This window comes from Prionailurus bengalensis, chromosome A1 (assembly GCF_016509475.1).
Source record: "Prionailurus bengalensis isolate Pbe53 chromosome A1, Fcat_Pben_1.1_paternal_pri, whole genome shotgun sequence".
In the NCBI taxonomy this organism is placed as follows: domain Eukaryota; kingdom Metazoa; phylum Chordata; class Mammalia; order Carnivora; family Felidae; genus Prionailurus; species Prionailurus bengalensis.
In genome coordinates, this window is record NC_057343.1 from 7,822,863 (window position 1) to 7,848,066 (window position 25,204).

The 25,204-nt window shown below is 39.3% G+C and overlaps 1 protein-coding gene across 5 annotated transcripts in view; it reads left to right on the top strand.

Moving 5' to 3' along the window:
* Positions 1-25,204, top strand: part of PAN3 (poly(A) specific ribonuclease subunit PAN3) — a 133,810-nt gene that overhangs the window by 94,773 nt on the left and 13,833 nt on the right. For 2 of the 5 annotated variants that reach the window (XM_043575925.1, XM_043575945.1), the window contains 10 exons: positions 1,193-1,440; positions 2,568-2,624; positions 3,867-3,971; positions 5,056-5,113; positions 12,324-12,485; positions 12,723-12,839; positions 12,930-13,031; positions 16,800-16,965; positions 18,112-18,202; positions 22,913-23,052. In XM_043575925.1, coding sequence (XP_043431860.1) covers positions 1,193-1,440; positions 2,568-2,624; positions 3,867-3,971; positions 5,056-5,113; positions 12,324-12,485; positions 12,723-12,839; positions 12,930-13,031; positions 16,800-16,965; positions 18,112-18,202; positions 22,913-23,052 — 1,246 coding nt within the window. The remainder of the gene's footprint in view (positions 1-1,192; positions 1,441-2,567; positions 2,625-3,866; positions 3,972-5,055; positions 5,114-12,323; positions 12,486-12,722; positions 12,840-12,929; positions 13,032-16,799; positions 16,966-18,111; positions 18,203-22,912; positions 23,053-25,204) is intronic. The other 3 variants (XM_043575939.1, XM_043575951.1, XM_043575932.1) reach the window with 2 other exon arrangements.

Genomic DNA, 25,204 nt, shown 5'->3' on the forward strand with positions numbered 1-25,204 from the left:
GAGGCATTTTGGTAAACTTTTTTCTTGCATTGTGAGGTGGCATATTACTTTAAAGGTGTGTGTTTTAGTTACTCCCCATGGCCACAAAGTAGTTCGGGGAGTAAGCTGAGTTTTTTAAAGAAGTGTACCTATAGCTCTAGAAATTCTTTTCAGTCTCTGCTCAGAACTGATCACCTCCATTAAGCCTTTGATTGATTCTACCTGGTTTTAATTAACTCGCATTCCATTTGCATTTATGCATGTAGTTTGCAGTATGTTAATTTACAGTGGAGTGTTTTTGTAAGTCATTTTATGTCTTTTACGTGTGACCTGGACTTGTTTTCTCGGCTAGTTGGAATCTCCTGAAGGGTTATGACAAAGTACCCTTTCTTCACATTAGAATCCTAATAGAGGATGCCCTACATATAATGATTTCTTCTAGTTGTGTTTGCGTAAAACTGCCACTAAAATCTAGTGGCATCACTTGACCTAATATTACAGGGTACACATCTGCAGAACTTTTCATTTGTTTTAGTGTATGCCTATTTAGAGTTAAAAGACAAAAGGCATAAAAACAGTGTACTGCTTGATTCAAAAATAATAGTGTGTAAGCTGCCATGTACTTCAGCTGAGACTAGACTTCATTGTTTTGCTTTTTCAAACCATTCTGTTAACTGTATTTGGCCAAAAGAAATCGAGTAAATCTCATTAAATAGTTTGATTTTTAAAACTATACTACTGGAGGATAAGGTGGTATTTGTGTTAATAGCCATAGTTTTAAATGATTCTTTGCCAAAAAGGAATCGAGCCCTTGATGAAAGAAAGGCTTTTATTAAAGGCTTATAAAAAGGCTTTTTGAGAGTCCCAGTTGCTTATTTCTCATTTTTCCATAAAATCAATTTGTTAAATTACCGATGATTCTTACTATTGAAGTTTCTCATGTAAACCTTGATATGGAGGAGACTATTCTTGCAATAAATTTCCTAGCTTATTTGGAAATGGCTATGTTTGAAAAAAAGAAACGTCTTTACACTTGCTTTCATCAGAGCTTTCTCTAAAACAAACCAAGATAAAATCATGGCTTTTATTTTTGCACTTAAAGAATTTGCTAAAGAGGATGTTTCTTCCAAATGAATGTTTGCATTTTATTTTCCAGACCTTTTTCTCTAAAACCAGTTTTTGCTCCTAAGAAACATTTTTACGTCTTCTTCAGGAATGTCCTTGTCTGCCGGATCTTCTCCTCTTCATTCTCCCAAGATCACTCCACATACTTCTCCTGCGCCCAGAAGAAGAAGTCACACTCCAAATCCAGCAAATTACATGGTGCCTTCTAGTGCCTCTACATCTGTTAATAATCCTGTTTCTCAGACTCCATCTTCTGGTCAGGTGATCCAAAAGGAAACGGTCGGTGGGACGACTTACTTCTATACAGACACAACCCCAGCTCCTTTGACTGGAATGGTATGTCTACCTGACGGGAGAAGTGAGAGTAGTCTTACAGCAGTTCCTTCTTGATAATGAGATTAGTGAGGAGGTCTCGCCCCCCCCCCCCCCCTTGCATCTTTTTATTGTGATGTGAAAACGTATTTACTTTTCTAACTTAGACGATGATCCTGACCTCTTCTCATCTCTTCAAAGTAAATTTTCTGTATTAATAATAACTCCAGTTTGGACAGAACCAGGTTTAATCACAAATCAGACTGTCTTCTGGCTCTAGTGGAGTACTTTATGGCACGTTTGCTCACGGGGTTACCTTGTACTGGTGCTAGCTGGAGTTGATGTTTGCTGCGTTTGTTTGTAGGTGTACGTAGTTTTACCTCTGGTAAGAACTTGGAGACAGTAGATGGTTTCTTATGGTAGTCACTAAAAACAAACTGATGATAAACTCTTGCTTCAGGTGAGGCAATGATTTAATCTCTAGATCTCTGGATAGTGGAGGACACATGATGATAAAGGGCTTCCAGTGTGGGTTATTGGCAAAGAAGGAGGAAGCCCAGCGGGGGAAACCCTGATCGTGGATGAAGAAAGAGCCACCAAAGGAAGGCAGAGGGAGAGAGGGGAAAGGGCAAAGAGGGAAGTGTCGTCATGTTCCATAAATTGTATCTCTTTGCTTCATTCTGGCTATGTCAAAAAATTGTTTTTTAACTGGTAGGGTGAAATAAGTAGTGGATGAAGAGCTTGTGAGTTCGAAAGCCAAGTTCCATTAAGGTAGGAGAACTGATCTAAATGGTAGACATTTGACATAATTACAGAGCATAGGTTTCGATGAAAAGTATGCTTGGATTTTAGTAAGCAGATTTTGATCTCACAAGTTCAACTAATGCCTTATTTTGATTAATGGTTTACTAAAAGGCAATTTGAAAGGAAAGATGACAGAGTTCTTTTATGTTTTTTTAAGAGTCCCTCCCGGTCCTGCCATTGTTTTGTGACTCTTGAATCTTAGTACCTCTGAGACCATTTCCCCAGTTGTAAATGGGGATAATAATTTAGTGAAAACATTTATAGAAGTACTTGTAAATTATGTAAAATGTTTCAAAAACTAATAAATAGCTAATAGTCTTGTTCTGTTTTGTTTTGTTTTTGGTCAGAGATCTTTCAAAAATTATCACAGAACAGCTTGCCGAACAGAAGGTCAAATAATTGAGGTAGAGTAGAGACTTTCCTTGGTTCTTTCAAGTAAGAATTCCATCAATGTGTTACCTTTTTTGGGGGTTTCTTATAATTATTTACATTTTTATTATAGCATATTTGTAGAAAGTAGTTTAGTTTAATCTATAAAGAGGTTCTTTTGTCACAAAACTCTCTCAGCTGTTTTTGTAGAGATTACATAGGGCACATATTTATGATGTTTTTACCCTTCAGACCACTGTTAGAAATGTGCTCATGGTGAACTTGAGCTAATTAAGCCAAACTGTGCTCTCTGGTGTAAGAAAAACCGAGGCAAGAGAAAGGAAATCTTCTCCCTGCGGATATAGGTTAAAGGAAACCATACATACAGGTGTTGCAAAACCACTTCCTGGTTGAGATCCAGAGCAGAATAATTATCTGAGGGCAGCAGAAATCAGCTGAATTCATTTTACAAAGACGAAAAACAAAGCGTTTGTTTCAGCTTTTTAAGAAGGAAAAAGGAAAAGATAGTTTAGAATGTACGTTTATTTTGTATCGGGGGCCGGTGAAGAGGAAGGAGAGGCAGAGGCAGAAGAGAAGAAGCCAGGGGGTGGGGAAAAGTCCACTCGGAAAAATGAAAGCAAAGAGGCTTGAAGCAGATTCGGTAACTTTGCCATAGTTTTGCCCTGAAGGTATTTAAATAGACCGTTCACTCTTCTGTTCGCCTGAGCCGCGGACCAGACCCAGAGTCAGTCCGTCGGTCCGTCCTCCTCACTGTTGCAGTGTGAGGTGCTTACCAGTGTGGACGCAGCAGTCTGTCTAGGTTGGCCACGAAAAGCCCTTGCAAGGGCGTGGTTCTTTGGGGAGCCAGGGCAGGGTTACCTCGTTATCTGACCGCATCCAAACACCTCTGTCACCAGCTTTCTTCTCTCTTCCCGCTGCTTTAAAAAATGCTGACGGACTACATAACCTCTTCCAAAGCGCAGCTTTGGCCTCTCCTTGGAAGCTAGGTTTTACTGTGTCCGAAGGAATGTTTCCTTTCTCGTCAGACTTTTAAATTGATTCCTACAAGATTATTTGTATAAAGTGAGTTCATTCTGAAAGTGTCCCGACAACAGCTGTCCTCTAAGGTGCTTATTAGTTCACTATGATTTAAAGATGAAAACGTATCCATTTATCTATCGCTGTCATTTAAAGCTTACAGCTTTACCGAAACAATGGTAAAGCATATCGAGTGAGAAAGGTTGGTTATTACATTTCCCCCCTCCCTGCCTTTTTAGGTATTTCCGAACTACCACATATATCCTCCAACTGCACCTCATGTTGCCTACATGCAACCAAAAGCAAATGCACCCTCCTTCTTCATGGCCGACGAACTCCGACAGGTAGGCTTTCAGAGTTCCTGGGGGGAATCCGTAATGGCTGTTGCGCTGTAGCGACGAGCCGGAGAAAGAACAGAGCTCTTTTCAAATGAGATCATGTGATCAAACATGCTGTATGCACTAAAGCAGCTAGAATGTAGAGTGTATGAGTCCTAATTGGCATATTTATTTAAGGAAACCCATTTTTCAAGAAAATTTGTAGATCAGTATGTGTTAGGACGTAAAACAGAATAAATAGCTACTTAAATGGGCCACCTTTTTGCACTTCGTATCCTGTGCATTGAAAGGTCTCCGAAATATATAAATAAATTATTGAAATGGTCTCTAACCTTCAGACCACTTTTTGTTAGTATCTGGAGGTTGAGAATAAGTAGTTTGGCCTAGAAATAAACCTCATTTTAAAAGAGCTTAATATTGGGGCACCTGGGTGGCTGAGTCAGTTAAGCTTCCAGCTCTTGGTTTTGGCTCAGGTCATGATCTCAGTTTTGTGAGTTCGAGCCCCGTGTCCGGCTCTGTGCTGACAGCATGGAGCCTGCTTGGGATTCTCCCCCTCCCTCCACCGCCCTCTCTCGGCTCTCTCTGCCACCCCCCCCTTGTGTCTCTCAAATATAAATGAACTTTAAAAATTTTTTAAAAAGTAATAGAGCTTAATATTTTCTATAAAGTAGGTTTTATAAAATAATTTGTGGGGTTTTTTTTTTAGGTAAACAGCTGGATATTATTTGATACGTAGAATTTCATTTTATACTTATAATCTCAGAAAAAAATGTTATTTCACAGAAATTGTACCAGTATAATGTTGATGAATAAATTATTGACGAGCTTAGGGTAGGCCTTGTCTTCAGCCACAGAGTTATAGTTACGTGCTTTGGGTCAAAGCATAGCTACTTAACCCCAACCTTAATTATGGGCAGGTCTCTCCAGGCCTGGAATTTAGACGTTTTATCGTTATTAGAAATGTCATTTCATGTTGTCGACATCAAAAAGTGTGCATATCAAAAAATATTAATACTTATTTACTTATAATAAGAAAATCAGATTTTAGAAGCTCTGTTTATATGTAAATATACTTGTTTTCTTTTCTTAGGAGCTGATTAACAGGCATTTAATAACAATGGCTCAGATCGACCAAGCAGATATGCCAGGTAAAATGCGAGTTGGTTCATCCTTCCTTTTAAAGGTTATTAGGATCTCGATGTACATGTTTTTATGCCTTGAACAGCTAGTTACAATTTTATGAGTGTATTTATTTGAAATCTGCTTTTGAAGAGTTCCAAGATGCCGCTGATCATCTAGTCCATTTCAGTTCTCCATGTGACAGTATTCTAGTTTGTCAAAAAAGTTGGTGGTTTTAAAATTCATGGTGATTTACCTCATTGTGCATTAGAATATTGTTTCCTGAAACTTGATAAAGTATGGGTACTTAAACAGACGGGGAAGGTAATTATTACTTTTGAAACTATGGTGTACCAGATAATGTGTTGATTAAATTCTTTATATGTCTTACTTTCTTCCTCATAAAAATCCTATGACATTGACACGAATACTATCCTCTCCCTCTTACGTATGAGGAAAACTGAGGTTGACGGGAAGGCTAAGTAATTTGCCTTTAGCACTGATGGCTAGTAATCAGCTGGTCAGTCAGGATTTAAAGCTAGGTTTTTCTGACTGTACCACAGTGTTTCTCAGAGTACATTAAAATCTCTTTGCCTAGCTTATTCTGTATATAGCAAGATTAAATATGGTATAATTTAGCAAAACTTTATAAATAATGCAGTAGGAATATATTTGCCATAGAGATAATCTCAAAGCGTGTGGTTGTAATCAAGGACTCAACATAGTCTACTGTGCATTTTCTTGATTGCCAAAGAATTAAAAGGAATAATATGTAGCTCTTATGCCCTAACACCCATCTTTTCAGTTTAGATGGACAGGGAACTGATCTGTCATAACCTTTAAAGTATTCAGGTTGGAATTTTCCTTAATTATTTAACATTGTCTTTGAGGTCTTAGCTGGGATAAAAGAAGAAAAGAAAAATAAGTAGGTTTATTTTTGCCTTTCCAGTCTTTATGACCGCAATCATGTATAAGTCGTATGACCAGAGGTTGGGCATAACTTGAAATTATAATAGAGCTTAGGAAATAGCTGGATACGAGATTAATATATGTCAGTTAAATTTCTGTAGGCCAGTAGCCAATAACTTAAATATAATTAAAAGAAAAGATGCTACTTACAGTGGTTTCAGCTTATCAGTAGCTAGGGCATAAATGCAACAAAAGATGTGTGCGATCTCAATGGGGGAGACTTACTAAGAGATATTAAGTAAGATAAATAATTAGAGCAAAATATTACATATTTAAAAAAAAATTTTTTTTTAATGTTTATTTTTGACAGAGAGAGAGAGACAGAGCATGAGGGGGGAGGGGCAGAGAGAGGGAGACACAGAATCTGAAGCAGGCTCCAGGCTCTGAGCCGTCAGCACAGAGCCCAACGCGGGGCTCGAACTCACGGACCGTGAGATCACCTGAGCCGAAGTCAGACACTCAACCAACCGACTGAGCCACCCAGGTGCCCCCAAAATATTATATTATAAATAGGAAGACATAATGAGTAAGATGTCAGTTTTCCTAAACTGATGTATAGATGCAGTATAATTGCAGTCAAAGTATATGAGCTGTTTTTACTCATAAATACTTCTGGCATTTACTTCATGTCCTAACGGATTATTTATTAAGGGCACGGTCTGACAAGACTACTCCCATTTCAGATGCCCGCCAAGGTGGGGTGCCCAGGCTACCCCCATTCTGACCAACTACCAATTTGGGGGTTTCCATAACCACTACCACCACTCTCCCCCCACACCCCGCCGCACCAGTTCAGTAATTTGCTAGAGTGAGTCACTTTAGGACCTGTTGCTGGTTTAGTGTGTAGAGGCTACAGCTCAGGGACAGCCAAATGGAAGAAATGTCCAGGGCAAAGAGAGGGGGTGGGCACTTGTGTACAAAACTTTAAAAGCTTTTTATACTATAAAATATTAGCGAATAGATTTAACATATCAGTAGGGAAAGATTTCTTCTACAGGAGGCAAAGATTGCTGACTCTTAGAGAAAATACTGCTAAATTTTACTAAGTTAGAATTGAAAAGCAATCCAAAGATACCCACAGTAAAGAAAAAACCTGGAAGAAGATATTTACACAGTTGACGAAGAATATAAGAAACACAATTCAGTAAGAGCATAAAAAACTCAACAGAAAAATGGCCAAAAGATAGGAATAGGCACGTAAAGAAAGGAAATTCACATGAGCAGTACATGTATGACGAGATGTGAACCATCACTGACAATTAGGGAAAGTTCAGGTAGGCTGCCATCTTGAAGTGCAGTCGTGTAAAGTGTTAGGATGTGGATCCACAGGCTCTCTGGTGCGTTGCCGTAGGGAGCATAAGTTGGGTGAACCTGTGATCCAGCACTTCTCCTCCTGGGAACAGGTAAACTCCTATACGTTTTCAGCCGCAAAATGTATGACGAAGTATCCATAACATTGTCGCTCAAAATAGCAGAAACTGTGATCAATCCAGAGTAACTGTGCTGCTGTCAGCTAATGGAAGGTGGTACAGCAGCTGAAAGGAAGGAAGTTCACTGAGCTGCAACAACCCAGAAGAAGATTAGTAAGTAAAGTGAGTTGCAAGAGACCATATACAGCATACTACCTTTTTACAAAGTTCACCAAAATTTATACATATATTTACATTTATGTAAATGTATGTATATATGCTTATGTATATATTATGTGCAATGCAGCCATATAAAAAAGGAAAGAAGTGAGAGAAGGAAGGCAGAGGTTGGTAAAGAGAACCATAATTTAGATGTAAGTTAAAGGTCTGATGAGTACTGAGTTTGCAGATGCTTATTATGCTATTAAGAATAATTAACTACATAAAACCAGGCCTTATGTAGACACGAGCCAGTGATCTGAGTGTCACAGACTAAAGGTTATGGTTAATCCGCTTCTGTGCCCCATGTTCCACAAGGTTTAGTAAATGCTTTTTGTGGGGGGGGGGGGTCACTGCTCTAACTGATCTTTTTCATGTCTTTTGTTTACTACAATCTTCATCTCATGCTGACCCATGCATTAATATTTGGTCTTGCTGTCTTTTTTCTCTCCGTTTTCCATTTCATAGCTCATATTCCCACCAGATTAGTACTTCTCAAGTTTGAAGTCATAATTTATTTCCTGTAGATCAGTGCTTCTGCACCAGGAGTGGTTACCCCATCACGGGTCATTTGGTCGTGTCTGGAACGGTTTTGGTTGTCACAGTTGGCGGTGGGGTGCTGCTGGCTACCGGTGGGTTGCCGAACACCCTGCAGTGCACAGACCAGTCCCTGACAACAGAGAGTGATCCAGTCTGGTATGTCAGTAGGGCCAAGGTTGAGAAACCGTAGTGAATCTCAGACATTCGATATCTTAGATTGGACCTATTATCTTATATGTCCTTCGAGGGGAGGTAGGGTTGAATAGTGTGCAAAGACACTAACATTTCATTTTCTTTTTTATCACTGTTTTTACTATTACTTGGTGGAATTGGACCCCAGACTAAAACTTGGGGCTGACGTGAAGAATGCAGCTCTGTCCATAATCTTACACGTTGGTATCCCTAGTCTGATTTTTGATGGCCTGACAGTGATTTAGGCACCCCCTATTCCCTTTATTCATACTTAATTTTATGTATTTGTTAAGTTGAGCTGGAAACGAAGAGCAAAACGACAGTGAGTATTCCTATCAGTGGAAACGTTCGGTTTTTTAAGGTTAATACCAGGCTGCATACGATCATTTCAGGGTAGACTGGGAAATGTAGTGTTCAAAGATGACTTTCTGAAACAAGGTAACACCATATGTACAGACATAAAAACGAACGTTTTGAAGATTTTATTTAAGTCGTGAGGGAGCCGGTTGTAGGACCTGTTACTACTAGCTCAGGGGTATCGAAATGCGTGTGCAAACTGGCTTTTCCACGGAGGAGGCAGGCGTTCTTGTGCAGTGCTGCCAGTTACCTGTGTGCAGTTTACAGAGGTGCAAAATACCTTCCGTGGCATCAGAATCAGACATCGAAAAGCCAGCCATTGGATACTCCATGGTCTTCCACTGAAGCACGATTTTTTCCACCCCGCGACGCAGAGAATTCAACAAGCCTTGCTCGAAAGGGCACACAGGGACAAAGGAGTTAGTACGATTTTTAGCCGATTGTGACCCTCCCTCAGTCTCCTCGTCACACACTGGTGCTGTGACTCCGCTGCTTGGCGTAGTGGATTTCAGGCCCTCAGTCTAGCATTTATGGTCCCCTCTGATCCAGTCCCAGCAGAACCCCCTCAGCTTTTTCTCCACGTTGTACGTCTTCTGCAACACACCCTGCTCTCCCACCGCGTGAGGTTTCACGGTTCCTGAGCGCAGTATACGCATTGAGGCCTGGGTGGTGGTGGTGGTTCTGTTTACTCCCTCACCACAAAGCAAAGCACTCGTTCGCTCGTTGTGGAGTGTCACTGAGAGCAGTCTCATCCTTCAGTTTGTGGTACACGTACCCAGTCCTCTGTAGGATCTTTTCTAGGATCCTTGAGGATGGCTTCCTTCTGGGTATTTCCATGCATAGTGCTTCTCAGAATGTGGTCCTTGCCCCGGCAGCATCTTTTCATTATCACCTGGAAACTTCTTGGAATTGCAAATTCTCGGGCCCTACTGTAGACCAACTAAGTAAACACTGCGCATGTGTATTGTTATCACTGTCAGTGACTCTGAAGGGTGTTGAAGTTTAAGAACCAGTGCCATGGTGAGTTGTACTTCTTTAATAGCTGTTTTCCCTGTACTGTATTATGTTTCCATATAGATCTCTGTCCTTTATTTTTCTCTTGGTGTCTTGATAAGAACCTGTATTTCATTAATACCTGTATTAATAAGTTAATAACCTGTCTTGATTAAGACCTGTCTTGAATAAGACCTTATTAATCAAAATTAATAACCTGTTTTGATTAATAACCTGTCTTGATAAGAACCTGTATTTCATTAATGAGTAGGCACTCATTACCTTTTCACTAATTTGAAATCAATTATTTCTCTTACTAGATGCTCCTCATGAAATAACCAGGGAACAAAATTTATTCATCATTTGTTTGTGGACATTACGCTGATTGTTAAAATAAAAGATAAATGGGCAAAGTTGCAGCTGCATTTCCTTGTGTGTATACTTCCCTTGTACTGCCTTTATTTCAGTAGAATATGTCACGTGACCTTGTTTTGAAAGTTAGTGTCTGTTTCAATCAGTGTCTGTTTTTTTGCACTCTGGCCAAAATGCCGTCTGGGGGTTAAGAGCACGAGACTATGGAATCAGAGCCCCGAGTTTGCATCCCAACTCCCTTTCTAGATGTGTGATCCTTATTTTCTTTATGAAATAGAGTTCTGTCTCCTGTGGTTGTTTCGAAAACAAAGAGACGGTGAATGTCAATTTAGCCAAGGCGGGAAGGGCCATTATGAGCCTGTCTTCTGGAGTTACAGTTTTCTGATTAGGGTTTTACCTGTATTCCTTAACAGGCATTCAGTGAAAAATTATTAGTCATATTGGTCTGTGTGTTTTTTAGAAAGAGATTTATTGACGTGTTTTAAAAATAGTGCTAAACATATTTATTGTAAAAAGTTTGGGAAGTATGGCATAGTGTAAAGAGAATAACAGTGCTCCCACTCAGAGGTTACCATTGTTGAAGTTCTTGCTGTGTTCTTTCTAGAAGGTTTTCTGTGTGTACTGTGCATGTTCACTTACCTGCTTTTCATTTGAAATCTCTTGAGTATTCCTAAGTCATTCAAGACATTTAGGAGAATGGAAGCTGTTCCGTTGGGAAATGTAATTTGATTGTATTTGAAGCATTAAAAAAATCCTCCTCTTTTTGAATTGCAAAACTGATACATGTATGTATCAGAAAATAGGGAGCGGTAAAGAAGAAAACATAGGGGCACCTGGGTGGCTCGGTCGGTTAAGCCTCGGACTCTTGGTTTCTGCTCAGGTCATGATCTCACGGTTTGTGGGATCTAGTCCCGTGTCGGGCTCTGCACTCAGAGTGCAGAGCTTGCTTGGGATTCTCTCTCACCCATCTCTCTCTATCCCTCCCCCACTCTGGTTTTCTGTCTCTCTCAAAATAAATAAATGAACTTTAAAAAGAAAAGTAAATTGCCTATACTCTTTACCGAAACCAACCACCGAATACAGTTAGTCTTTTTTTTTTTTTTTTTTTTAATGGTGATTTATTTATTTTGAGAGAGAGGGAGCACGAGTGAGCAGGGGAGGGGCGGAGAGGGAGAGGGAGAGAGAGAACCTCAAACAGGCTTTGAGCTGTCAGCACAGAGCCCGATGCAAGGCTTGATCTTACAGAACCGTGAGATCGTGACCTGAGCCCAAATCGATCTGGATGCTTAAACTGACTGAGCCATCCAGGCGCGCCTATTTAGTCCTTATAAGAAACAACAGATTGGGATTCAAGATAAATAGTTTTTTAAATGCCTGACTAGAGTATCATGAGCCAATTACAATGCATTATCCCAGCTATTCTTAAACATAATTTTTCTTGCTTTGAAGAACGTGGAAATCATGAGGATAAAGTTGTTTTCATTTTCTTTCTTTTATGTTTTACTAGGGAGTAAAACAGTGCTGTTCCACTGAATGGTTGAAAGTCTTGATAGATTGCCATAGTTATACATACATATACCCACAGATACATTACACATACACACTCTCCAATTTAATGTTACTTGTTTTGAATTTCTGTATGTTTTGAAAAACAAGAATTCATATGCTTAACACCATTGTCTAAATATATTTTGTGCAAACCAAAGTGTTTTAAGAAGCAGAATCAAAATCAGAAATGTTTAATACCTGTAAGTGATAACACAAATTGTTTCTAATAACTGAGAAACAAAAAGTTGTGTGGTGCTATAAAAGATAAATATTTTCAAGGGGCGCCTGGGTGGCTCAGTCCGTTTAGCATCCTACTCTCGATCTCGGCTCAAGTCCTGCTCTCAGGGTCCCGAGTTCAAGCCCCGTGTCGGGCCCTGGGCTGGGTGTGAAACCTATGTAAGAAGTTTAAAAAAAATTTTCTGAGTGTATGAAATCTGGTTCTTTGGTGGTTCTGTAATGCGTATTTTTTATTGATAATGAAACCATTTTCTTTTATAGAATTGTTATGAGTGTTGACACTGTTCCAGAATTCAAAAGTATGTTTTGATACCCGTGGTTTATGGTAAATTCGATTTCTTTTTTGCTCTGAGAGACTTATGCATATCAGCAAGTTAAAGTTGTCTTTTACGAATTACTCTAGCAGTCCCTACAGAAGTTGACAGCTACCATAGCCTGTTCCCTCTAGAACCACTGCCGCCGCCCAACCGGATACAGAAATCAAGTAATTTTGGATACATCACATCTTGCTACAAAGCTGTAAACAGCAAAGACGATCTGCCGTATTGCCTTCGGAGGATACACGGTACGGAAGATAAGTTAGCCACTCTTTGAAGCATATGGTTGAGGCTAAGATTATTGAAATATTCCCGCATGTATTTATTTATTTGATATGTGTATAAGGGATAATAAATAAATTTGTTATTTCATTTGGGAATTAGTAGCTCATAAATGATATATCACATGGCCTTCTCTTCACGATTCTGATGGACTACAGGAGGGATTTCATTTGCAGTTTAGTAGAAAAAATTTCCTTTTATAGGTTTTCGTCTCGTTAACACAAAGTGCATGGTGTTGGTCGATATGTGGAAAAAAATTCAGCACTCAAATATCGTAACCTTGCGTGAAGTATTTACCACTAAAGCATTTGCAGAGCCTTGTGAGTAACTTGTACTTGTCTTTCTGCTTTTGTGGGCTTCATTACTTGAAGCCAGATTGCAATAATGAGTGTTTCGTGTTTTATTTTAAGCCCTTGTGTTTGCATATGATTTCCATGCGGGAGGAGAGACTATGATGAGCAGACACTTCAATGACCCTAATGCTGATGCCTATTTCACAAAGAGAAAGTGGGGTAAGAAAGACACGCAAGCAAGATTCATTTTGACAAATGCCTTTGCTCTGTGGAGGAGTGGTTTTCTGTTTTAAAGTGCACGTGAATTTGTTTCTGTGATCATAGCGCATTAAAAAAAGAAACGTCTCCAAGAATCGAAGCCAGTCCATAAGCGGCTGGGAAATAGAGTATTGTGTGTATAGGCTGAGTATGGAGGCAGGGTGTGAAAGACTCGTGGAGGTGTCTGAAACGTAAATAACCGAGAATGTGGTGAAAGTGTTTTCCTCTTAAACATTTTGGTTTTTTCTTTTACAACTACAAGGCTTTCTGGGGGCGCCAGGGTGGCTCAGTCGGTTGAGCGTCTGACTTCGGCCTCAGGTCGGGATCTTGAGGTTCATGGGTCCGGGCCCCACATCGGGCTCTGTGCTGGCAGCTCAGAGCCTGGAGCCCGCTTCAGATTCTGTGTCTCCCTCTCTCTCTGCCCCTTCCCCGCTCATACTCTCTCTCTCTCTCTCAAAAATAAATGAACATTAAAAAAAATAAAATAAAACTACAAAGCTTTCTGGATAAAGGCATTTTGGAAAATAACGCCTATAGCTTCACCACCCAAAGTACAACCACATTTTCTCTTGGTATATTTCTTTCCAGTCTTGGTTTTTTTGTTTTGTTTTGTTCTTTGGTCTCCTGTCACATTGTTTCCTTTTCTTTATATCATTTTTGTAGCATTGCATCTTTCATTTGTTATAAGTATTTTCCCCCTAACTTTTGTATTTTCTGGATGTAATTTAATGACTCTCTTATTGTAGCCCAGTGTGACTATATATCATTTATGAAGTGATTTCCCTAAACAAATTTTTTTAAAAGGTAGGACTGCATGTTACTTAAGGAATTAATCTTCAAAATAAATTTTCAGGTAACATTTACTTTAATGGGATATTTTCTAATATGTATAGTTCCAGTACTTAAGAGAACCAAAATATTGTAATTATGCTCTAATAAATGTTTATTAGAGGGTAAATTGCCTCAGAGTCCAAGTAGGTAGGTCATCCATCCATTTTGAGATGTTTGTTAATTAACTAGGTATTTGGGTAAGGAAAATGTATGCATCATTTTCTTGTTTGGGGGCAGGGAAAAAGCATTGAAGTCTCTTAAAAAACTTTACTAATTGAAGTACAGTTAACAAAGCATTGCATTTTTTACTGTAGTTTTTAATCTTTTAAAGATTTTCTTGACTCACATAGTGAGAGAAATTAAGGAGGAAGAAAGATGTGAGTCCACAGTATGTTCTCTTTTGGATTGTGACTCGTTTAAGTATTTGAATTGTGGACGAAATATTACTTTTGTTTACTTGTAACTTTGCTTTCTGACAGTTGGAAGAAGAAAGCTGTGGTTACATGGCTGTTTGGCCTTAAAAATCGGGTCATATGGTGTGGTCATTTTTTTTTCTTTTGCCGTGTCATCTTTAGACACATACATAATTTTGTTGAAGGGGATGTGGTATAACTTTTCCTATAGATGGATATAGCTGTAGTTGTTCAAGTTTATTTTAGTAGTAGCACCTGTGAAATGACTGTTGGCTTTAATTTATAGCTGGGTTTCTCAACCTCAGCCCTGTTGACATCTAGGGCTGGATAATTATTTTTGTGGGGGCTGTCTGTGCATTCCACAATATTTAGCAGTGTCCCTGGCCTCTATCCTTTAGATGCCAGTAGCAGGCCCCTTCTCCAGTAGTGACACCAAAAATAGCTCCTCCCTACATTGCCAAATGTTTCCAGAGGGGCAAAATGGACCCCTGTTGAGAACCATGAATATTAGCACTCCTTTACAGTTTGTTTTTTTTTTAATCTTTATTTTTGGTGTTAACCGACTATTTGATACATTTTGAAATGTTTACATCTTCACACGAATCACTCCTTTTTCTGTTATTTAAAGGTATTGTTTGAATGCTAGTAATTTCCCTGGACATAGCATACGTCCTTTAATTTGTAGCAACTTCTACTCCAAGGCAATTCTCTAGTTTCCCTTTATAACTGTTAAAAGAAAAATTATAATTTTGAAGAGCTATAGATGGAAGTCTAATGTTTTCTTACACTCTTTAACTTAGCACAAACTAAAAAATTTTGTATTGTAAGAAATACACTAATTTAGAAAATGGAAATAATAATCATACCATACTATATAAGGGTTGTGATAAGAAGGAGCACCCTGGGTGGCTCGTTCGGTTGAACATCCAACTCTTGACTTTGGCTCAGGTCATGATCCTCATGGTTTGTGAGTTTGAGCCCCGCACTAGGCTCTGTGCTGACAGTGCGGAGCTTCCTTGGGATTCCGTCTCCCCCTCTCTCTCTGCCCCTCCCCTGCTTGCTCTCTGCCTCTCTCTCAAAATAAATAAAAATAAACTTAAAAAAAAAAAAACGTTTGAAGTGAGGTAACGTGGGTAAAGTAACTCTGCTGCTGTTAACAGTATACAGGCAAAGACAGAATCTGGCTCAGAGCAAGCAAAACACTGTTGGCTATAAATACTGCTTTTCATTATTACCACATTTATCAAATAGTTTTATTTAAACTCTTCATAGTCCTCTTTGACGATGTCTTGGCAGTTCTCACTAGCGCCACTTCGGACACTGTTTTCCAGATTGTACTATCTTTAATCTGTCTAAATTGAGGGAGAGCAACTTTTCAATTTTGTGTTTGCTTTTCCTTGGAAACTTTATCCCAAGCCAGAAATTTTGCTATTTGTTATCTCCACAATTAACCATTTAACTGTGTTGCTTTTATGCCTGATTCACAAAAAATTTGTTTACAACCCTAAGAACACTTGAATTCAATTTATAAGGGGTCATATTCCCTGAAAGAATTAGAAAATCTGGGTTAAATTTATGTGGCTCCTTTTCCACTGATGTGTAAGGCTTAACAGTGACCCAGAAAATAGTATCAAGAAGCACTGAGGGGCACCTGGCTGGCTTAGTCGTTTGAGCATCTGACTCTTGATTTTGGCTCAGGTCATGATCCCAGGATTGTGGGATCGAGCCCCGCAGTGGCATTGGGCTCTCTGCCGACTTGGAGGCTGCTTAGGATTCTCTCTGTCTCTCTCTCTCTCTGTCTCTCTCTCTCTCTCTCTCTCTCTCTCATTACAAAAGAAGAGGAAGCACTTAAACAAGAGTTGGTAGAATCAAAATGATTACTGTCATGGTAGATCAGATTATTTTTGTGTTTCATTATTAGACATAAGTGATATTCAGGTTTTTACGTTTATATTTTTATGAGTCGGATGTCATCCTAACTGACATGGCTGTAAGAGAGGAGACGAGCAGTTTAAGGAGAATAAGAAAACATTCAGCATCAATGATAGTAGAGGCTTTTATTTTTCTTTCAAGGCATAGAATGAGCAGTTTTCACCTGCCTGAACAATAACATAGGCCAGGATTATCCACATTTTAAGTAAAATAATATCCATCATTCCTGTTTGTAATCAGAATTTACATTTATTTGGTTCACATTAAATATAAATCCTTTAATTTTCTTTATTGTTCAGTAATTACAAGGTTCACAGAAAACATTTCAGTGAGAGTTGTGCTGCTGCTGACAGCATAAAGGTATAATCTCATGAATAGGAAGTTGGGGGTCTGTTCTTACTAACAGACTGAACTTAAATTTTTTACGTGTATATATATATATTGACAAGTTGTGCCATGATGCATGGATTTTCTTTGTTAATTTTGGTTCGACTTCTTTAGTCTTTTAGTTGGTTACTTAAAAGGTGTCATTTTTTATTTATTTGCTGTATAGGTCAACATGATGGACCATTACCCAGACAGCATGCCGGATTATTGCCAGAATCTCTTATTTGGGCCTATATTGTCCAACTGAGTTCTGCGTTGCGTACCATTCACACAGCAGGTTTGGCGTGTCGAGTTATGGACCCAACAAAGATTCTGATAACTGGCAAAACAAGGTACCACCATTTTGAGTTTTGGCTTCTTCATTGAGCATCTAACCTGTGACAGTTTAGTAAACAAAGCATGATGATTCGTTTAATTCTACCTTTTCCTATATTCCATCCAGAAGAACTGCTGTGACTTTGAGTCCATTTGTAAGTTAAAAAAAAAAAAAAATGCTGAATTCTTAAGAATACGATGCCTGGTCATTAACCAGGAATCATGTAAAAGTTTGGGACGTATACATAGTTAGGGTCAGGGGCTGGATGTAGAAGTGATATCAGTATACCTTTTCTATGTACAACCGTGGTTCTCCGATTGTAGCATGAAACAGAATTGCCTGGAGGGCTCATTAATAAGCACACGTGATGGGGCTCCACTCCCAGAGTTCGCCTTCAGTGAATGTGAAGTGGGGCCTGAGAATTTTTATTTCCATCAAGTTCTCATGTGATACTGTTGCTGCTCATTGGGTCCAGTGCTTTGAGGACCACTGATACCAAGTTAAGGAGCACAGCCCTTGACTTCACCAGAGTTTTATTTGAGTTGCTGTGATTTTGAGACTTCTCTTGGACAGCATAACACAAAGAGCTCAAGGTCCGGTACCTGGTTAGCCAGGTTCATCATACCGAGTCTCCTTAGTTGCTGTCTGTATGATCCTGAGCAAATTCTGTAACTTCTGTGTGTGCAGCAACCATAGAAGACTATTGGTATCTCTACTTTCCACACTTACCAGGTACCTGTGTCGTAAGATTATTGAGAGGATTAAATGACTAATACATGTAAAACTGAATGATCAATACACGTGAATGGTGCCTAATACATCTTCAGTAAATGTTAGAAAGCTAATTAGTTCTCTTTCGTGAATCACTGATAAAGTAGCAGCTTGGTGTGGTGAAAAGACCACTCGCCTGGTAGTCGAAGGTGTGAGTGACAGTCCAGTCCTGGCCTTATCAGTTACTGACTTCTACACCCATAGGCCTGTCGCTTGGTATCTGTGAGCCTTAATTTCCTCATCTCTAAAATGGTGGTTGAAAGAGGTTATATGGGGGTAGGATAGGAGGTTAGACTAGGTAAGATTCTTAGATCCTTCCTAATATAGGAAATGCTGAACTTTTTAAAAATCCCAGTTTAATAATTTTGTTTAAATTCTCTGGTCTTTAAAGGTTGCGAGTGAATTGTGTTGGAGTTTTTGATGTTTTAACATTTGATAACAGTCAGAATAATAATCCATTGGCATTAATGGCGCAGTACCAGGTGAGTAAGAGGGAACGTGGACACTTAATAACTTCAGGCTTTTTTTCTAAGATTTTGTTTATTTGGGAGTGGGGCTTTTAAGTCTAGATTTCAGTTTATTCTGGGGGTGTCTCTAGGTCAGCTTTGAACATGTATTTCTTAATCACTGCCGTGTGTAGTGCAGAGTCCTTATCAGTTGGAATGCAGACAGTCAACGACAGTGTCAGAGACTAAGCGTTCAGAGGAAAATATGTTTATGTGGTCGGGAAAGTCCTCAACATAGATTAAAACAGAGTAATTGGCGAATAGATCATATTCAGTGACATTTTACTTTTTTTTCCCACTTGTTTCATGTGTTAAAATCACAGCTGTTATTTTTACTCTTAGATACTGTCCCACCACCAATCCACACGTTTTAGAAATATTCTCAAAGGAATATTGTTGTATTGACATGTTCTAAATAATGTTTCTTTTGCGTACTCCCTCCTTTTACACGATCAGAATCTGGTTCTAGTCTAGTCATAATACTAGCATAGGTTTAGGCCCCTCTATGTTCTTCGTCTTAGCTGTTCGTTTCATACTTCTTGATAAATACAAGGTGTGGGAGAATAAGAGCCTATCTCTGCAAGGAACATTAAGTGTAGTTGTGTTTGCCTTAATTGCTCTGTGCAGGTGATGTGTACATAAAGTAAATATTTTCAGGTCATTTCGTCTGTATTGCAATACTTCACATCTTTTTGGAGGATATGCAGCTGCCACTTTAAGACCGTATTATTCATTCTTTTTGTGTTGGTGTTTCTCAACATTTACTAACCTTTAGAGGTCTGCTGTAAGGCAGAATCTCTTAATTATGTGGAAAGTCCAGGAGAAAAACACTTTACCTTGTCTTTACCCTTCTCGTTGCAACTTCTTTAGTTTAAATCTTTGAGAGATTTTAGTTCGCTGAATTATAAGCCAAAGTTTCTGAACAAAAAGGAAGAGACAGGATGAGAAGTAGAGTCTAAGTGATGCCTAGTGATCCAGTTCATGCGTAAACCTCTTTTGCCGCTGGCCCGGGGACAGTGTAGTCCCCGAGAGGTAGAGCCACACTCATCACGTTGAGCTGTATGGGCTGCAAGCGGACGTGACCCATCTTCCCCCCTCCTCCCAGCTAAACTGGGCGGCAGCCAAGCTGTCCTGGTTGGTAGCGCCATCTGGTGGGCGGCGCACAGAAGAATCTGACTGCTTTTTTCCGCCAGCAGCAGCAGCTTTCTTCTGCCTCAGGGGGTTTGCTCTGTTCCTCTTTCTTTTCTAGGTGGTTCTTAGCTACTTTCCTTCTTCTGTCTTCCACCTAGTGCCTGACTGGCTCTGAACAATTTTCTTCTTGATCTCTGTGCTTCTAAGAGAGACTAAGTATTGGCTGTTAAAATATACATCCAGGAAAATTTTGGAGGAGAAGTCAGACACTATTTGGAACTAGTCATCTAACTCTGTTGCAAGAATCTGGAAACCCCATGTCGACATTAAAAGACGAAACACCTTGCCGTTTTGTTTTTTTACACGTTCAGCACTACACTATGTCATTCTTGTCTCTTCTGAACAGAGTTCCTTTTTTTAAAAAAAATTTTCTAGCATAAGGCTGGTTTGATTTTGGTTTTCCGTGAGTACTATAGCAGTATTATTTCCCATTTTTTCTTTGTAGAGGTACATCGTTTCAGTTACATTAGTGACAGGTAGCTACCTTGAAAAACTCTTCTGAAGGAAAAGTAATCCCAGAGTTCCAAACAAACAACTCTTCAGTAAGCCCTTGGGGCAGTTGATTGGTCACTTAGGAGCTGCCTCCTGCTTTCAGCCAGCTGTCACCTTCCCTTTATTTTCCAGCACTAAAAGGATATCTCAGGTTTCCTTCTTTTTCTTTTTTTTCCTTAATTTTTGGGGGGTGGGTTATGTATGTGTGGAAGATTTTTCACACAGCTTGTAGTAAGGTAAAGGAGAGAATTAAAGATAGTCCCAGGTGGGGGATTGTGATTTTACGGAGAAGAGGGTACGTGAGAAAGGAGTGCATCGTTTCTTGTAGTCTATTTTTCATAGTCTGTTTCAGACACGTGAATAGAGACTGACTTTCAGTAAAGTGGACATAAGTAGAGCCATAGATAGAATCAGAAAAATCAAGAAATCAAGAATCAGGAAGAAACTGAAAATGAGTGGGGGGAAAACCTCCAGAATTCAACAAATGGGGGGAAAAACCAGATGGAGGTAAGAAGCAAAATAACAAACGGAAAATTATTTAGCTGGCAAATAAGGAAAGGAGAGTTAATGGGCTTTTATGATGTTGAACTCTCTTAATTTTAAGCAGGACGTCATTAACCTCTTACTTAAAAACAAATCCGTTCTAATTTAATCTGGATGATGTGACCCGTAGACTTTATTTCTAAACGTGCGTATTCCACCTTGAGTCAGCTTTAGAAAGTGGTGGGACGCACTCAAAAATCAGATGTTCTTATTTTAAAAACCCATCCAGTCCTTCGGCTGTCTTGGACTTTTGTTTTCCTGGCTCATACTAGGGAATACCGGAATGTTCTAGGTGGGAGGTTTAGTTACAGCATCAATTGAGGGTGGAGCTAAACTGAAAATTCTGTTGTTTTAAGGGTTTGGGAGGCTGTGTGTTGGTACATGCTGCTCAGACACTTGATAAATAATAGCAACTTTCAGTTTGCTTTGCTGAGGATATTGGATTGAAACAGAGAAATTTACAGTTCGCATTTACATGTACCAATTTGTCTTGACCAAAATTTTTATGGTGTCATTACTATAACTTGGAATGTTTTACTCGATCCTGAGAATGACTGAGGGGAATCCTTCTTGAGTTCATTCATGGCAGTGCCCCTCCAAGAACAGAAATGATCGAACAGTAATAGTGCTCCCTCCCGTGCCACCCTACCTCCTCCCTTTCTGGGCTCCTAAGTCTGTACCACAAGTGAAGTTTTAAAAAGTTTCTTTGACATGAATCCTTGGCATCTCTTACCACGATAGAGTCAGAGTAGTTTTTCTAATCCGTTTTTCCACTGATTATAATAGGGTCTCCTGTTCAGAGTGTCAAATTCACAAATGCTAGTACTGAATGAATTTTTGAATTTGAACTTTTTTTTTTTAATATTTTTTTTAATTTTTTTTTCAACGTTTTTATTTATTTTTGGGACAGAGAGAGACAGAGCATGAACGGGGGAGGGGCAGAGAGAGAGGGAGACACAGAATCCAAAGCAGGCTCCAGGCTCTGAGCCATCAGCCCAGAGCCTGACGCAGGGCTCGAACTCACGGACCGTGAGATCGTGACCTGGCTGAAGCCGACGCTTAACCGACTGCGCCACCCAGGCGCCCCAAGAATTTGAACTTTTTAATGTTAGTAATGGAGTTTGGCTTCTTTATACTTTCTTATTTGGGCAAAATGTTGAGGATAGCTGTAGAGTGCTAAAGTTTCATTAGTGACTGTCTTGAAATATTTGCCTGTTTTGCAACTATACTATCTATAAACATTCCACAAAACCAGTGGTTCTCCGTCCTGACTTCATTATCAGAACTGTTGTGGAAGCTGTGAAAAACACTAATACCTAGATCTTAACCCAGACTAACAATACCAGAATTGGAGTGAAGGGATAGCTGCAGGGTTACTTCTTCTGTTTGATGTCTTTAAGCTCCTCAGGTGATTTTAATGTGTGGCTAGCTTTGAAAACTCCTTTTACTAGACCAGTGTTCACTAAATGTACCCAATATTTGAGATCAGGTCTCAGATTTTGAAGATTTACAGAAGTTTTCTGTTAAAATTACTTCAAATGATTTTATTTAACTCGGAGCTATTCCATTCTCCTAGGCATAAAATTATTAATAGTTACCTGCCAAGAAGGGCCACTTGGGATAACCATTCTGTTTCCTGGAGTTAGACAGGTAATAGAGAGCTTACCTCAATGTAGCCAGCTATCTTTGAAAATCCTTTTAGAGCAAAAGCCTCACAGTGGTAAATCATAAAAAAATAGATAGGTAAATAGAGAAAGAAAAAGAAGAAAGAGAGAGAGGAAGAAAGAAAGAAAAGAAAAGAAAGAAAAAGAAACCAGGTGGTTACAGAGCTCAGAGATCTGTTATAATGTGAGTAAAAATGGGCTATTTGGAAATAAGGGCAGATGGGACGTCATTGGGGTTGGCAGCATTCTCGATGTTCTAAAGAACATACCCCGAAATCAGGTAATAGTTATGTTACATTCTGAATAATGGAATAACTTTTCTTCAAATAATTCTTCAAACTCCCACTGTATTTGGGGCATGATGGAAAGCGAGAGAGGGGCATATTATAGATTGTAATGATCGTAGTCAGGTGAATATGTGGTAACCAGCGTTAATAATAAGAATGTCAGCTCTATCTAAATAAATTTTTTTTTAAGAATTTTGAAGCAACAATTCTGTAGCTGGCATATGAATTGCTTAGAGTATAGCCCTAACTACATTTATCAGAATTACCTGGGTGCTTTAAAAATGTTGGGCCTGCTCCCCCAGACTTACCGAATGAGAATCTCTGGTAGAGAGGCTCGGGAAGCCCCTTCAAGCTCCCAGGTGACTCTGAGCACCAATATTGGAGAGCCCTGTGCTGAGTGTTGCAGCTTCTTTGTAAAGGTGCTTTTTCCATGCAGGCAGTAGTGTCACTGTGTTAAATTTGTACGTATAAAATAAAAATTAAAAGTTATATTTATTCTTTCATGTCAGCAAGCAGATCTGATATCATTAGGAAAAGTTGTGTTGGCTTTGGCTTGCAACTCTTTGGCAGGAATTCAGCGAGAGAATTTACAGAAAGCCATGGAACTGGTGACAATCAACTACTCCTCTGACCTGAAGAATCTGATTCTGTAAGTTGTAATAATACAATTAAACATATGTGATGATCGTAGGAGATAAGACAGCTTTTTTCCACCCAGGCCTTCTAATAGAGCTTCTATTTATTATTTTCGTTCCTACTGTTGAAAATCAGGCAAAACACAGTTAAAGAACTTTTAATTTCTTTATTTTTATTGTTAAGTGTATATTTCCTTCAATAAATTCATGAACCAATGTGTTTAGTTACTCATGTTTTAAATGTTTGGTCAGAGGGTACCCACTGAGGTTGCATTGGTATTCACTAGCTACATATGACTTAGTTTAATTAAAATACAATAAAGTTAAAGAAATCAATCTTGCACTGGCCACATTTCAAGAGCTCAAAAGCTTCATGTGGCTTCTGGCTAATATATCCCATCATTTCAGAAAATTCTGTCAGACAGTGCTGCTCTAGAGAGTGGTTGTTCTCTTTGTGCGAGCTGTCATAAATAAACCTCAGATGCAATCCAGTTACAGATTCTGTGGCCAAAACAGCCATTACAGAAAGCATGGATGTAAGGGTCCCAGGCTTCTACTCCAGGATCTCTAGACTCCCAAGAAGTCCTTGAAATGCATTTGACTTAGGAGAGCCCCACTGTGGACTTCTGTCACCGCAGGGGGACTTCTCCCTGTCTCAGACGCATCTAACATCGGGGAATTCCAGAGGGTGGACCGCCATAATTCTTACTGTCATTAGAAGTGATTGCAGAGAACAGATGCTACGGTATCTCTCGAAATTTTTTCTGTTACGTTCTAGAAGCAGCTGGAGCATATTGGTCCTTTTCAGTGCCTTAGTTTTCAGCTGTTCCTTCTGATTTTTCTGTGTAGTCTTGGAGGATTCAGTTTCTTTTTGGACTAGCTCCGGATACGAAATTGAGGGCTAGAGGATGGGGCTGCCCACTTGTACTTTGTTACGCTGGCATAAGTGTCGTGCTTGTGACTGAGCACCGGAAGCCAGTGATTGCCTGCTTCTGGGGAATACTCACATGATTTCTCTTTCAAGTGAAAATATTTGTTTCACGTATTTTCACAGCAGCAATTCCTAGCCTTCATTTGCAACATCTCAAAGTAGTAATCTCCAAACCTCCTTTTTAAAAAGTTGAGAGTAAAGGATATAAATGTTACAAACTAGCCAGCCATACGTTAATAATTGTCAAAACTGGGCAAAGGGTACATGGACGTTTGTTATACTGTTCTCTCCACTTTTATGAATGTTTGAAATTTCCCTTAATCAAAAGTAAATTAAAAAGCCATACATGCATACTAAGTAACAACTTTATAGAGCGGTAAACCATGTATCAGGCACTTTCTAACTGATACAAATGAATTTTCCCAATAACCCTATAAGTTAGCTCCATTTTAGAGATGACAGAACTGAGGCTTAGAGAGGTAAAGTAACTTGCCAAAGTCACAAAGCTTGTAATAACTTTAAGTAGTTAGATGTAAATATGTCAGTAGTTACAGATAAATAGCTAAGGCATAGATTATCAACAGGAGGATTTTATTTAACAAAAGAATGCCTATCCTGTGCCAGACCCTGAAGATACCTTGAACAAGATGAACAAAACCCCCCAACTTCTGGAGCTTCCACCCTAATGGGGACGAGGTAACAAACATGGAAACATATAAGATGTTGGCAGGTAGCGATAAGTCCCCTGAAGAAAATGGGATAGAATTATAAGCAGAGAGTGCGAGAGAGAGCAGGAGGCTCCCGTCCCAAGGATGGTTCGGAAACGGCTCACCTGTCAGAATAGGCAGTAATAGGTCATGATCATCTTTGTATTCTAGCAGGCCGCTTTTTGAAACGGATTTTTTTGGTTTTTTGGGGGTTTTTTTGGCCTCAGTTATAAGGGTAGGAGAAATTGGCCTCTTCTGATATATGTTAGTGCGTGACAGTTTTTCAGAAATAAATAGATGATGACAACTGGTAAATGATATTGTAGAGCAGAGGGCACCTTTCTAAAAAGTTGGAACCTTGTTTGAGCCCAGTGTGAGGCTCAAACCCACAAGATGTGGGATCATGACCTGAGCCGAAGTCGGACGCTCAACCGACTGAGCCACCCAGGCGCCCCGACACAAATTATTTTGAAGAGCAAATGGAAAAATCTCTTCACCTACAGCCGCCCCCTATTTCACCCCTCCAAA